Source organism: Rhinopithecus bieti, unplaced genomic scaffold, assembly GCF_001698545.2.
Source record: "Rhinopithecus bieti isolate Rb0 unplaced genomic scaffold, ASM169854v2 scaffold_27898, whole genome shotgun sequence".
In the NCBI taxonomy this organism is placed as follows: domain Eukaryota; kingdom Metazoa; phylum Chordata; class Mammalia; order Primates; family Cercopithecidae; genus Rhinopithecus; species Rhinopithecus bieti.
This window is the reverse complement of record NW_016812636.1, coordinates 1,915,164-1,931,047: the sequence shown is the minus strand read 5'-3', so window position 1 is coordinate 1,931,047 and position 15,884 is coordinate 1,915,164. Positions and strand designations below refer to the sequence as shown.

The window sequence follows — 15,884 nt, the reverse complement described above, 5'->3', positions numbered from 1 at the left end:
CTGATAACCTATTTGCCCCTCTCTTTTCTTCCTCCATGGTAATACTCTTACCTCTTAACTCCGTTTTATGGTGGGGCTCTGCTACATCTACGTTGTTTACGAATGACTCAGAACAGAACTCATTCAGAATCTTATAAAATTCCAAAGAAGCAGTAATGCAAAACTGTTCTGTCTCAAATAAACTATGTTTCAATGAATAAAATGTACCCAAGTATATAAGCAATAAGACAATAAGGGATCACATTTTCTTTCTTTTGAAAGACATGGTAAAAAATGAAAAAGAAAAATAATTTTTTTTTTCCAAGATGGAATTTTGCTCTTGTTGGCCAGGCTGGAGTGCAATGGTGCGATCTCAGCTCACTTCAACCTCTGCCTCCTATGTTCAAGCAATTCTCCTCCCTCAGCCTCCCAAGTAGCTGGGATTATAGGCCTGTGCCAGCATGCCCGGCTAACATTGTATTTTTAGTAGAGACAGGGTTTCTCCATGTTAGTTAGGCTGGTCTCGAATTCCTGACCTCAGGTCATCCGGCTGCCTCAGCATCCCAAAGTGCTGGGATTACAGGTGTGAGTCACCATGCCCGGCCAGAAAAGAAATGTTTTAAGGTAAATTTCTTCATTTAAAAACTTCAGTATTCATTTATATGTAAATCGCAGTAGTGGAATAACGAATAGAATAAAGTATCATTTGAAACAAAAAAAAATGGCTACGGAGTGACTGCAATTTCCAGCTGAAAGGGACCATAAAATATCCTAATTCATAACTCTCTTTTTGATCACAATTAAAATTTGCCATTTCATCGATCACTTTAAATGGTTTTGTTATTCACAAAAGAGTGGCAAAAGACTTTCAGAAAAAGTTGATAATGTAATCAAGAGTTCTCTTTCACAAATGCAAAAAGCAGAAGAATCTTTGATTATATTTTGAATAAAGTCCCAAGATCAATAAAAAAAGGCAACTCAAAACTTCTCTGTGATCAAGCCTTGTGACTTACACTGCAAACAACATTCATTCTCATCAATTTAGGGGTAAAGGAAAAGTCACACTGGGAAGAGAAACTGATGACCAAAGTAAGACAAGGCAGAAGATGCAGAATTAATATCCTGTGATGAACATGAGTCTAACTGTTGATGAAATATAGTCGCTCATGGAATATTATATCTGCTGGGTTCAAACTGTAAGTGTATTGATGACTCAAGTTTTCTCGATTGATTCTCAGGTAAATCATTAGTGCCTGGATGTTACTGCCATTTCACTATCTTAATTGATTTTAAATGCCATTATGTATTTTAACTTAAGTTTCAAATTGCTCTGGCATGACATTCTTTGCCATATTATCTCTGTACAACTGTCTTCTATTACACAGAAGGATGATGGGGATAGCCATTGTAGAAAGAACCATTCTTTCAAATGTGGCTGTGCACACATTATAGTCATTAGAAATCTTTGCATTTAAGAAGCATCACTCACAAACTAAATATAATGAGCCGAGGTTGGATTTTAATGGGATGTTCATTTGAATATGGTCTGTGAAAGAGTAAAAGAATTTGCATTTTATTATAGCTGTTGAACTAAAATGTAGCACTTGTTATTACTTGCAAATGCTAAAAGAAAAGTATGTAAGTAATGCTTCTTAACTGCATCTCCTTGTCATTGTGTGGAGATACAAGGATGACATTAGCTGTGGTAGGTATGTTTTAATGAGTGCTGGAATATTCTACTTCTCAAAAGATAAAGATTCAGTTACCAATTAGCTGGCCTAGGAGAACACAGTATTCATCATGTTATTTTTCTCCCTTGCATTAAGTACTGAAAAAAAAATAGTGAGACACAAAGGAATACAGCCTACAGAAACTCTCTTGACTGTATGAGTGAACTACTGGAAAGCCCATTTGTCTCTCCCTTTAAGGACAATCATGTTACAGGAAAAGAACAACGTTTTCATTTTGGGGTTCCTCAAAAACCTAAATATCGTTGCTAAAACTCACTCTTGGTATTACCATCATCACCACATTTTATTCCTTTAACTTTATTCCTTTAAATAATGTCTTTTCTGGTCAGGAGTGCTTCTCCTCTTTTCCACCCTGTCCTTTTACCCTTAATAAATTGCTTTAAAATGAGATTAATGTGCAGGAAAATTCCATCATCTACTTTTCTCCTTGTGCGCTTGACTGCAGACAAGCCCCCAGGAGCTGGCATCTCAGAGAGACTACTCAGATGCCTGTCAGAGGGCTCAAAGTTTGTCTGACATCATCAAGCACCCACCTTTAATTGCTTCTTTCAAACACTACTAGAAATCTTGACTACTCAAGCATACCCTCTAATTCAGTGATACAGTGAAAATGCATTAACCTCTATAGCCCAAGTCTGCCTTTAGCCCAGAGATAGAGGTTAAAGTGTTTACACAAAGAGAGTTGGCATTAATTTTTTAGTAACTTCCATTTTATTCAAAGAAGGTTAACAATTAATTTACAATCAATAAAAAGACGGGCTCAAAATAACTGTATTAATTTACTTTTTAAAACTCAACTTGGCAGCATTTTTTTTCTGCTTAAAGCAATAGTTAATGCCTGTATCTCAAAAATTAAAGATAAATATTATATATAAGTAAAAACTTATGTGTGCATGTGTGTGCATGTAGCAAAAATAGTCACTTTGTGATATATATCTGTATTATATAGTGATAATCAGATAAACATATAATTGTAAATATATTCCCATCATAAAAGAAGAATATACCAAATTGTGATCATTTGGAAATATGTGTAGTTAAAAGTTTTGCCTTTCTTTTAGCTCCAGAATGGGAAAATTCTAAAATATGGTTTTGTGTCGTTTTTCTTCATCTTGGGTCTTAATTTCTACCTGGACCCAAGATTCTACAGATTTCTCCCCCACTGAAGTTTTCTTCACGCACTATTACATCATCTACCTTAGTTCTGGGTCTCATCCCCAATCTTGTGATTACTAAAATGTACTCTCCAGCTTTAGCATAGCACTTGCTACACGGCAGGTAGGAGGAAGGGACTTACAATGCCTGGTTGAATGAGTCGAATGTACTGATAGAGAACAGGTGCCCTCCATGAGAACATCCTTCTGGTATTTGTATCTTGCGTAATCCCTCGCCTGGAGTGTCAGTGGGACCTGTTGGTTCCCTTCTGGCCAATATAATATTGCAAAAGTGTCAGTATGTCATGTTTGTGATGTGGTACACAGGACTGTAGTGCCATCTTACTAGGAGACTCTCTTCCTTGCTGACTTGGAGGAAGCAAGTAGTCATATGGGGAAGATCCAGATGGCAAGAGACTAAAGGCAACCTCCTGCCAACAGCCATTGAGAAGGCAAGGTTTTAGTCCAGTAGCCACAAGGAACTGGATGCTACCAAGAATAATGTTTATTGGAAGCAAATCCATCCCGCGTCAATCTTCAGATGAGACGGCAACTCTAAAAGACACCTAACTGGAGCCTTGTAAGACCCGGAAGCAAAAAATGCAGCTAAGCCATGTCCAGGCTCCTAACTCCCAGAAACCGTGTGTAACAAATGTGTGTTGCTTTAAGCCAGTATATTTTTGTTAATATTGTTACATAATACTAGATAAGTGATACAATATTCAGAAGTAGACATTTTATTTTGAGTTGCTCCTGAAGCAGGACTGACTTGTGAAGTTGCCAGGAATGCTCTTTTTTTTTTTTTTTTTTTTTTTTATCAGGTAAACGTCAATGAAAACCACCAATGCCTGGTTCTTTCCATGGGTTTAAACTGGCCAGATAACCCAGGTCGAACCACCTAAAATCTAAGGTTTCCTTCTCACTCAACCCGACCGGGCCAAGACTTTTCGCCTTTTGTGATCGAGCGTACGCCTTTTATGTACTCAGTCTCATCTCTTTATTTTTCTTGTACTGAATTCTTTGGCCAAGGCACTTTATCTACATTTCCTTACAATTTCTTTTGCTAATGAAAGTAAATCAGAAGTGTTTGTCATTTTTTGTCATTTCCAATATCCTACTACTCGTATTCATGTTATGTGTTTGGCCGGGCGCGGTGGCTCAAGCCTGTAATCCCAGCACTTTGGGAGGCCGAGACGGGCGGATCACGAGGTCAGGAGATCGAGACCATCCTGGCTAACATGGTGAAACCCCGTCTCTACTAAAAACACAAAAAATTAGCCAGGCGAGGTGGCGGCGCCTGTGGTCCCAGCTCCTCGGGAGGCGGAGGCAGGAGAATGGCGGGAACCCGGGGGGCGGAGCTTGCAGGGAGCCAAGATGGCGCCGCTCACTCCAGCCTGGGCCACAGAGCGAGACTCTGTACCAAAAAAAAAAAAAGTTATGTGTTTAAGATCTCTAGATTTACTGGCTGTATACATACGGAATGGGATGCAGGAATAAAAGTTTCGAGATTCTGTTATGAATGTGTGAGTAACACAGAAACTGTGACCTTTCCTCTAATTTCAATCCATGGTTTTAAAAATGAGTAATAACATTAACTGCTTTTAAATGCACAGCAATTGTACTAGGAGGTAAGATTTTAAGTTCACTACACAATTTTTCCGTGGAGCAGTACGTAGGTGTAGATGTTAATTCAAGGCAAGTCCAATGTTACTTACCCGCAAATTCTTAATCTGCAGCGTGCCTTGCTCTTGGATTGTTGCTCTCGGATCTCTACTCAGAAAAGTAAATCCCTCCTTCAACCAGCTAATTACAGGAAGAGGATCGCCAGTGGCTTTACATTTCAGTAATGCTGTACCATCCACTGCCAGTGTTTGGTTGGCTGGGCCTTGTAGAATTATAGGTGGAGGTCTGTCTGTCAAAACTAAAGAATAAGGCTCTTTTCAGGGTATTTTAACATCGGTGTAGTCCAGTAGGCTTGATATATTGACATTGAAAGTAAGGTTTAAGCCCCAACACAATATATATTACTTATAACTTATTCGAAGTAATATGTATATTCTTAGTAATGTATATTCTAAATCTATCATATATCTATCATCTATACATACATACAAATATGCTATACTAAGGCCAGACTATTTATTGTCAATAGCTTCCTCTGTATTACCTAGAATTAAAATGGCATGGAGGTAAATTCTGACATTTTATAAAGACCTAATTGTATAAAAAGGCTTAGTCATATTAAAATTAAAATTAAAATATGAATTGCTTATGGCAGTCAGTCACCTATGAAATGTTCATTTTATCTCATATGCATATGTAAGAAAGTGTGTGATGTCTCATATGAGTACAATCAATTTTCACTTTTGCATTTTTCATAAATATAGTACATAATTTTACCCTCATGGCATCAGTTGTGTGCTGTATTTATATAGGCTGAAATATTTCTGTTGATGTTAAAATATTAGATTATAAATAATTTACTTCCAAAATTGTGACATTACGTCACCAAATTAAGGTCATATCATTTGGATGATTTGATTTAATTAGTACTTATAACTGATCAAAGAAAAGTAGTCTAGATTATATTTATCATATGACAAAAACAGTGCTTGTGCAAAATCAGTGTTTACTTATATATCAATTGTCGTGTTCATTTGGGTAAATTTTCCACAATTTCTAAATGTTTAGTTTAGTATTGCTTTTTGTTTATGAAATACTGTTTTGTAGCAGCATTTCAGTGCTTTCAGAAGTATTTAATGATCATTTAAGAAGGACATCAAAATGTACAGTATTATTTACACGGTTAAGAAAAATACAGAGTTGATTGGAGTTTAGATTTCATTTAGAATTCATCAGAAGATCACCGTATAATCAAAAGGATATGTCCAGGTCCAAGGACGTCTTTCTAAAGAGAAAGTTCTATAAACTTCAGCATAGACAGCACAGACTTTGGTTAATTATCCAAAATTGTGTATGGTTATATGTAACATATAAAATACATGCAGTATATAAAAACATATATACAAAAAAGACTTCCACAAAAAAGAAAAAGTATTACTAAGCAACTGTGAAGATAAACAGTGTTTTTTCTCAAAAAAGTCAACTTGAATTACAATGTATATAATTGAAAACACTTTGCTTAATGCTCAAATTTCCTTTGCCCACCAGCTTTTATAAATGCCAGTTTAAAATTACTGTCTTTCCAATTTACTTGCATCATATTTACTAGAGTTCACAGTTTTGGAAAACAAAACATTAAAGTTAAGCAGCCTGTTCAGAACTTATCATGGGAAAGCCAACCAGATTTAATTGAGGCTAGAATTTATGATACAGTGCTCCTTCGTATCAAGACATTGCAGATTCTCGTCAACCTAAACCTACATTATCAATGATAAAACCTAAGAAAACAATAAAATTGTGTATTGTTCACAATCAAAATTAGAATCATTTGTTCCACTGCTTTTTTCCATCAAATTCTTACTTTTAATACTAAATAAAACATTTTAAGAAAATATTGAAGTAGAATATTATAATAATTCTGGCACATTTGTTGTAATTAGGCAAATAGAAATTCAAACTAAAAGTTTCATGGGACTTATTTTATCGGTCAAAAGAGAAAGCCAATGAACAAAACATTATGAGTAATGTTTTAATGCAGTGAGAAAGTGAGTCTGTATTACCAGGGTAAAGCATACTAATTAAATTTTAAATGATTTTTTTTCAAATTAAGTACCTATGCAGAATTCAGGTAACTTCTTACAACCTGCTTTTATTGTCATATCCCTGAAATCATTCGATGCAGCCAAAGGTCATCTCATTAGTTTTTTTCTTTCTTTTTTTTTACTGCTCAAATGAGTAGCTCATCACTTTTTGAATGAATCTGATCGATAAAGTAATTGAAAATCTCCTGGCCAGACATAATTTTCAGTTTCAAGGATGCTGTGGGTGAAAGATGACCACAGGTTTCCATGACACTAAGGTCAAGGGTTAAATGAACATTTAGGGATCCCAGTGATCTGTGAACAGCTCCATGGTCTTCTCTCACTATGCATCATAAATACTCAATAACCATTCACAGAAGATCAGGATGTGACACTTATTGTCAGTACAAGATAGAAATACATCTTATCTCCCAGTCTTTTTAGTTTCTATTGGCTCTATTCACGGAATGCTGATTACAATTTCATAATTCTCGGAGAGAAAAAGATAGAGCAAAAGAAAAGAAGAAATAAAGAACAATGCCAGTGAATTAACGCAGAAGTCTTTTAAAGAAATATATTGAAATTCAAGTATATTCAAACTTATTAGCTTAATCTACGATCGGTAAAGTTGTTGCTCAACATAGCACTATTCAGCATCATTAGCAATTTCATCTTTTCTGAATGCTTGAATTATAAATATTTTCATAAAATGAATCTAAATGTGATAACAGATACATTTGCTACAAATGGAATACAGGCATATCTCAGAGGTATTGTATGTTTGGTTCTAGACCACAACAATAAAGCAAATATTGCAATAAGGAAGGCCACACAAATTTTGTTTCCCAGTGCATATAAAAGTTATGTTTACATTATTCTAGAGTCTATTAAGTGTAGAATAATACTATGTCTAAAAAAAAGTTAGCAACTTAAAAATACTTTATTCCTAAAAAATGCTAATGATTATTTGAGCCTAGAGTGATAATCTTTTTGGTGATGGAGGATCTTGCTTCAAGGTTGATGGTTGCTAACTGACCAAGGTGGTGGTTGCCGAAAGTTGGGGTACCTGTGCCAATTTCTTAAAATAAGACAATAAAGTTTACCATATTGATTCACTACTCCTTTCATGAAAGATTTTTCAGTAGCATGCAATGCTGTGTTATAGCATTTTATCTGCAGTAAAATGTCTTTCAAAATTGGAGACAATCCTCTCAAACTCTGATGTTGCTTTATCAATGAAGTTTATGGGATACTCTGAGTCCTTTGTTGTCACTTCAACAATCTTGAACAGAAGTAGATTCCCTCTCAAGTCATCACTTTCTTTGGTCGCCCATAAGAAGCAGTTCTTCATTTGTTCAATGTGTCATCACATTCTTTGGTCACCCATAAGAAGCAGTTCTTCATTTGTTCAATGTGTATCATGTGACTACAGCAATTTAGCCACATCTTCAGGCTCCACTTCTAATTCTAGTTCTTTTGCTATTTCTACCACATGTGCAGTCACTTCCTCCACTGAAGTCTTGAACCCCTCAAAGTCATCCAACTTTCTAAACTCCTGATAATGTTGATGCTTTGGCCTCCTCCCATAAATCATAAATGTTCTTAATGGCGAGTATAATGGTAAATCCTTTCCAGAAGGTTTTTAATTAACCCTGCCCAGATCCTTCAGTTGAATTACTGTCTGTGGCAGCTATAGCCTTAGAAAATATATTTCTTAAATAAGACTGGAAAGTTGAAATTATTCCTTGATCCATGGGCTGATGAATAGATATTGTGTTAACAGGTATAAAAACATTAATCTTTTTGTACATCTCTATCAGAGCTCTTGGGTGACAAGGTACATCGTGGATGAGAAATAGTATTTTGAAAGGATTTTTTTTTTTTTTCTGAAGAGTAGATCTCAACATTGTACTTAAAATATTCGGTAAACCATGCTGCAAAGAGGTGTGCTGTCATTCAGGCTTTGTTTTTCCATTTATAGAGCACAGGCAGAGTAGATTTGGAATAATTTTAAGGGTCATAGAATTTTTGAAATAGTAAACAAGCATCAGTTTCAACCTAAAGTCGCCAGCTGCATTAGTTACTTACAAGAGAGTTAGCCTGCCATTTAAAGCCAGGCATTGACTTCTTTTCTTCAGCTATGAAAGTCCTAGATGACATCTTCTTTCAATATGTGGCTGCTTTGTCTACATTGAAAGTCTGTTTAGTATAAGTCACTTTAATGAATGAACTTCTGGATAACTTGATGAAGCTTCTATATTAGCCCTTGATGCTTTACCTTGGTGTTTTTCCTTAAATCTCATCAACCAACCCCTGCTAGCTTCAAATTTTTATTCTACAGCTTCCTCCCCTCTCTCAGTCTTCAAGGAACTGAAGATAGTTAGGGCTTTGCTCCGGATTAGGCTTTGGCTTAAGGGAATGCTGTGACTCACTGATCTATCCAGACTCTCAAACTTTCTTCATATCAGCAATAGGCTGTTTGACTTTCCTATCATTTTTTGTGTTCACTGGAGTAGCACTTTTACTTTCCTTCAAAAACTTTTCCTTTGTATGCATAACTTTGCTAACTGTTTAGCACAAGAGGCCCAGCTTTTGCCCTATCTCAGTTTTTGACATGTCTTCCTCACTAAACTTAAGCCTTTGTAGCTTTTAATTTAAAGTCCGAGACATGTGACTTTTCACTTGAACACCTGGAGGCCACTGTAGAGATACTGACTGGCCTAATTCCAATACCGTTGTGTCTCAAGGAACAGGGAGTCTCAGGGAGAGAGAGAGAACGACAGGGGACTGGCCAGTGGGTAAAGAAGTCAGAGCACACACATTTATCAATAAAGTTTGCCATCTTATATGGGTGCAGTTTGTGATACCCCCCAAAATTATAGTAGTATCAAAGATCACAGATCACAGACCACCATAACAGATGCAATAATAATGAAATTGTTTGAAATAGTGTGAGAATTACCAAAATGTGACACAGAGACCCAAAGTGAGCACGTGATGTTAGTAAAATGCCACCAATAGACTTGCTTGACCCAGGCTTGCCATGAACCTTCAATTTGTAAAAACTATGGTACCTGCAAAGTACAGTAAAGGAAGGTATGCCTGTAATCACTTGTTTTTCTGAACATGACATATGTTTTCATTCTACCATGGAATTTCAAATGGCTCTACAATTCCCTGAAATATATCAAAATAAGTGTGGTCAAAATGAAAATAATGGCTCAGATATTATTAAATCATTAACCTATATGACAAATCAAAACTATCAATAGAAGCTTAAGGCATCAATGTGGCAACTTCATATTTAGAGACAGATTCATTGATAACATGTGTGTACACATTTAGTTCTGTTTCATTTCTTTACTGTCAAAATCAACAGCATTGTAACTTCCAATCAATGTTTCTGCAAAAGGATCTTGACTTTGTAATTGCTTACTCAAGTAAAAATCAATATAGGAATTAATATTCAAGCCAGTTGTAACAAAATGTTTAGAGCAATCTCAGCTGGCAGAAGATTTAAAATTGGTCATTACTTATTTTTGACCACAGAAGGAAAGCTAGAAAAACTACTGTTTTGTAAGGTATCATGAGCTAGTATAAGGTCTCAAAGGTTTTCCATTTATTGTATCAGACGTAATTCTGAATATTCACTGTTTTATGAACCATATCAGTCACATCAACTGGTTATTCTAGTTCATCAACTTTGCTTCCTACAAATGTGGTTTGCCTTTTCCAGAACAATTTCTTCATTTAGAAACATTTGACAGTCAATCTTCTATAAAATATTATAAGTAGCTAAATGATAGCTGGTATCTTAAGCATTACGTTTGGAGTGTTCTTAGGAATATAGAATAAAACATAGGCTTTGGTCAGAATATCTTATTTTTCAAGTGTCTGTATCTGAACATTTTTGTTGGCAGGTGAAAACATAAGATTTTAAAAATGATTAATAATTATCCTTTATTCTTTTAAAGAAATATGGAGGTACAAAGAATCAAAGACCTTGCCCATCTAAGGAAGAATTTCTCATCACTGTTATCCTTGAACCTGACTTCTCCTTTCAGTTCCATGGCAGTAAAGCTCTGCAGCATCAGCAGGTGCAGCCACGAACGACTCAATGTCCCTGCAGCCAATGTTTGTTCTATTTATTCCCATTCCTGACATGTCACTGAATCAGGCCATACCATGAACAGATATTAAAAAATACTGCCTTTCTGTTAATTTTAAATGACCTTTTAATCTACATGTACATTTAAATTGTATAAAAGCACATCAAATTTCACCAGCAGGGAAAGAAGAGGATCAAGAGAGGCCACAGACCAAAGCACTTACATCTCAGAAGCCAGCATTAGGGGAGAAAACAAAACTAAAAATCCTCACAAATAAAGGAGAGTAAGAAAGAATTTTCAATTTAAGACATCAAAGAATAGGGATTAAATTCACACTCAGAGGTTCATGAAATATCTCAGATTTGCTAGCTGTCAATTGTGCCAAAGAAGCTGCTGGGAAAAAATCAGATTATGCAGAGCCCTTCATCCTTTTCAACTTTCACTATGAATGTAGGGGCCTCAGTTAAGATTCAAAGTGCATATGTGCAAATAAAAATAATAATTTTAGCATTCTTCAGCATTTTGAAAGGTAGGTAGTTAACTTACTGAATGCATAATTAAAATCATAGGCATGTCCTAATGTGATTAGCTAACTAAAAACTCATCTCTGATAATATTAAAGGTGGTATCACCTCCTCCTAGAGTGAAATAAAATTATTAATGTCTAGTAGAACCAATCATGTCAGTCTAAGACTAAACAAAAATATACAGATTACATTTCAATATGCAGTGAGTGTGATAAGATTTATTTAAAATAATGCACTATTCTATTTTTAAGAATTAAGTAAATTATCTCTGAAGTTCTTCTTTGGGAAAAATAAGTGGTATTCAATCAGGGAGAATTAGAAACTATTAAAAAAATGTGACCTGGATTCAAACTTAAAAGATAAGCACACATAGAAATGATTTCACAAATCAGCAAACTCCACATGATTAACGTGTGTCTAGAAATAAAAATCCGTGTTTTCGTAAGACAAATCTAATAAAGATATCGCACCATCAGTAACCTCCAGCTGAGCTTTTGCTAAAATGCTTCCTGCCACAGTTAAAGCCTGGCAGATGTAGTAACCCGCGTCGGAACGTTGAATGTTGGTGATTGTGAGGTCTCCGGTTGGTGACACTGAGCATCTACTGTTGGGCTGCTGGGGTTGGTTTGGGAAAAGTAGGTTCTGTGGAAGCAAGCACAGTCTCATCAATATTCATTTTCCACTTAAAAAATTATGTGAATAAAAGCTACTACAATTAGGGAATAAAGTGGGAAAAAGAAAACACATGGATTAAAAAATATGTGGTACGGAAATGTTTAAATGCAACACAGTGGGTTTCACTGATCAAGTGTTTCCAAATCATGGTGAAATAACATCCTCTAAGAAGTCAATATTTTCTCGTTGAAAGAACAATCATCTGTGTTTTTAAAGAATGGGATCTTTATCTCATCCTGATATTCTGCTAGTTAGTTAATATCTTTGAAACTTGTTTCTTCATCTGGAAAATGGGCAAAACAATTATTATCTGACTCAACTGCTAAGGCCTCCTGGAGATCTGGCCGTAACATGGACTGGGGATGGGTGGTATGAAGTGCACAGCTCTGAAGAATGCAAAGTATGATTGCTGTCGATCATTCTGAATACTTAATGGACTCAACTGAACTTCTCCCAAAGTTGTTCAAAAGTGCATGACAGAGAGCTGACTGTACTTCTGCTATAAGGTTTTTGCACCTTTGAATGGGGCTATAAACAAATACTACAATTTAAGCAAGATTAAGCAAATTACTGAACATAAAAAGAAAATGTAGAATGTTTCTAAAAGTGTGTTACCTTAAACAATTTCATAATATTACTTTCTTTTTAAAACAAAATTAGTTTACTCTATATCTCATATATACATATAGCCTCATAACAAATTGTAAAAGTTCATCTATGAGAGGAGTAACATTAATTTGGATGAACTATGTTGCTTTACTGTTGTTCAATTAAGAAAAACATTTGAGTATAATAAATTACATTGGGGCTTGTTTCCAAGTTGGATTATAAATAAGAAGATATCAATTTTTATGTTGTATTTACTTACAAAAAAGGACATTATAACCCTCTGGGATCTGTTTCTCCATATAGTAATTAATTTTCCAGGTTTGTAATTAAACAGTTTCAATACGCTGCAATCAGGAGGTAATAACATTCAATTAAAGGCACAGGACACATTTTCACCTTAAAATGTTTTTACCCTTGAAGTAATACCAGTGGAAGAGGATAAAATAGGGTATTAACACTTTTCAATTATGCTAAATGACTTTAATCCTGCAAATGATGCCCTATTTTAATTAGAAGCTCTTCTCTTTATTGCAACATGATGGATGTCCACTTTATTAGATTCAAGTGTGACACTATAAGCCCACTTTACATAAACATTACCATGTTATTAAACTCCTTCTAAAAGGAGTGATGTTTGCTAGCATGTCAAGAATGTAATTTCAATATGCTATTGACCTCTTATAAAATGTGTGCTACTATATAAGGCTAGACATTTTCATGCATAGAAACACGATTTGAGAATCAGCTGATTCTACTGTAGATTCCAAATGTATTACCAAAATAAACAGGCTAAAAGAGAGAGTCTAAATTCTGAAGTCACTTGAAAATGATACAATAACTCAAAGTGCACACTTTCCTACAATTAGCCATTAGAATACTAATTTACATAGCACTAATATATCAGATGGGCTTCATTCTCTACGGGATCTCTTCCTCTACAATGTACCATCAGTCCACCTTCTAAATGATTCGTTGACATGGAAAATGGCATTATATGAAGGTTAACCCATCATTTTTATTCTCTGCTTGCATGACATAGGCAAAAGAAAATGGATTACAAGCAAAAACCGGGAACTTCACAGCTCTTCCCACCTTGGAGATTGCCTGGGTATCCTATTAGAGCTCATTGGCATTATCAGCGTATATTGAGAAATATGGACCATTAAGTTCAGGCTTTTAACTGTTTCTATTGATGGATGGTCATAGATCACTATAAAAAGTGGATACTGAAGGCCGGGCGCGGTGGCTCACGCCTGTAATCCCAGCACTTTGGGGGGCCGAGACGGGCGGATCACGAGGTCAGGAGATGGAGACCATCCTGGCTAACACGGTGAAACCTCGTCTCTACTAAAATACAAAACTAGCCGGGCGAGGTGGCGGCGCCTGTGGTCCCAGCTCCTCGGGAGGCGGAGGCAGGAGAATGGCGGGAACCCGGGGGGCGGAGCTTGCAGGGAGCCAAGATGGCGCCACTCACTCCAGCCTGGGCCACAGAGCCAGACTCCGTCTCAAAAAAAAAAATTAAAAAAAAAAAAACTGGATACTGAAAACAGTAAGACCGATTTATTTTGTCCCAATATCCCAATTCATGATTTGAGAATTTATAATTTGCTCAAGCACTTCTCTCTTGTTCTCATTCACAGTATTTTTTTTCCCTCTCTCCCTCTCTCTCTCCCACCCCATCCCTCTCTATCTCTACCTCTGTCTCTCTGATGGGAGAGAGATAGGTGAGGGAAAGAAAACAAGACATAAGATTTTGTGTAATCTTTAACATTGATATCTCTGGAATTATATGCCACTTTGTCAAATACAGAAAAAGGAATACTTAAATGCTATTTAATTGTTATTTATTTTGAAACCATTAACAAAGATGTAGCATATTTAAATACCCTATGTTTATTAAGCTTCAAGGCCAATACAATTTTATGCACTACCTTGTAATTCAACTTGGAGCTACTTTAGGGAATGTGATTTACACATGATATAGTCTTAGCTATATAATAACAAGACACATTATAATGAGACTTCACTCAATACATGGGTTTAAAGTGTAAGTATGCAATGATCAAATTGCTTTACATCATTATATTTATTATCAGTGACATAACATTTTGCTTAACCTTCATAATGTGTAAAGCAATTTTATATATAAAACGACTTACTCATTTAAACTTTATTTGTGTGAAGTAAAATGTATTAGCCTTGTATTTTACATTAAGAAAATGAGTTTCAGTACATTTAAATAGCACTACAAAAGTTGTACAATTTATAAGGAGCAAACTGGATTTCAAATTTTCTCCTTTGTGTGTGCGTGTGTGTATGTGTATGTATGTGTATGTGTGTGGTGTGTGTCTATGTGTATGTATGTGTCTCTGTGTGTCTATGTGTGTGCATGTGTGTCTATGTGTATGTGTGTGATGTGTGTATATGTGTGGTATGTGTGTGTATATGTGTCTGTCTCTGCATGTATGTGTATATGTGTGTGTGTCTATGTGTGTGTGTATATATGTTTAATTGTCATGCTGCCTTACACTTACTTTAGAGTCTGAGACGCTAACATCTGAAAAGAATTTTAAAGCAAACAGTCAAAGAACTCTATGTGTGGAAACCTATTTTATAATTACTAAATTATAAAGAAGATTTGAGAGTTAAGACGTGGAACAGTTCTGATGTTGGATACGGCAATGACCATCACCTTTCCTTACATTCCCATCGCTACACTTACATTCCACAAGTCACAAGAGGAATGACTCCAACAAGGAGAGCTGAGTGAGGAATAAAACGCCATTCGTCCATCCAGACTGAGCTGTTAGAACTGCCCGCTATGAGCTGGCACAGGAATTTATAGAAACCCACAACAGTTAGAGATAACGGCTGAACAGAACTTCTAAAGGCTTCCTTGCACACATGTATGTTGCAGATAAATGTATGTAAGTTTAATCAACAGAGTCCTCTAATGCAACTTATATTTCCCATCTCTGGCCAAGGTTTTAGATTTCTAGAGATGTTTAATAATGACTTCCATTATTCCCAAGGAAATTCTTCTGGAACATGTAGTAATAACAGAATGTGATAAGGAAGACCACCAGGAGGTCTATTCCTCAGAATATGCCTAGTAGTGCATGTTTCTAGAAAGTTTAGAACGAAAATATCTCCAGGTCCCATGGGAATGCATGGATACATTATTTTGCAAACAACACAATTTTTGAACTAGTTTTAGCTGGAAATTTTACTCATTGCTGACGAATCTAGAAGCTAAGCAGTTGTCCAAGTTTGGACCAAGTTCTAAATGAGAAAACTAGTGTATCCAGTTGACTTTTCATAGAGACTCTGAGAGGCCATGTTGCCCAGAGAGGGCCCTGGAGAGGACAAACCAGTG

The 15,884-nt window shown here is 35.8% G+C and overlaps 1 protein-coding gene across 1 annotated transcript in view; it reads right to left on the bottom strand.

The window, feature by feature from the left end:
- Positions 1–15,884, bottom strand: part of LOC108545127 (roundabout homolog 2-like) — a 176,818-nt gene that overhangs the window by 88,312 nt on the left and 72,622 nt on the right. The window contains 2 exon segments of the mRNA XM_017896612.1: positions 4,600–4,805; positions 11,695–11,866. Of these exon segments, the coding sequence (XP_017752101.1) occupies positions 4,600–4,805; positions 11,695–11,866 (378 nt within the window).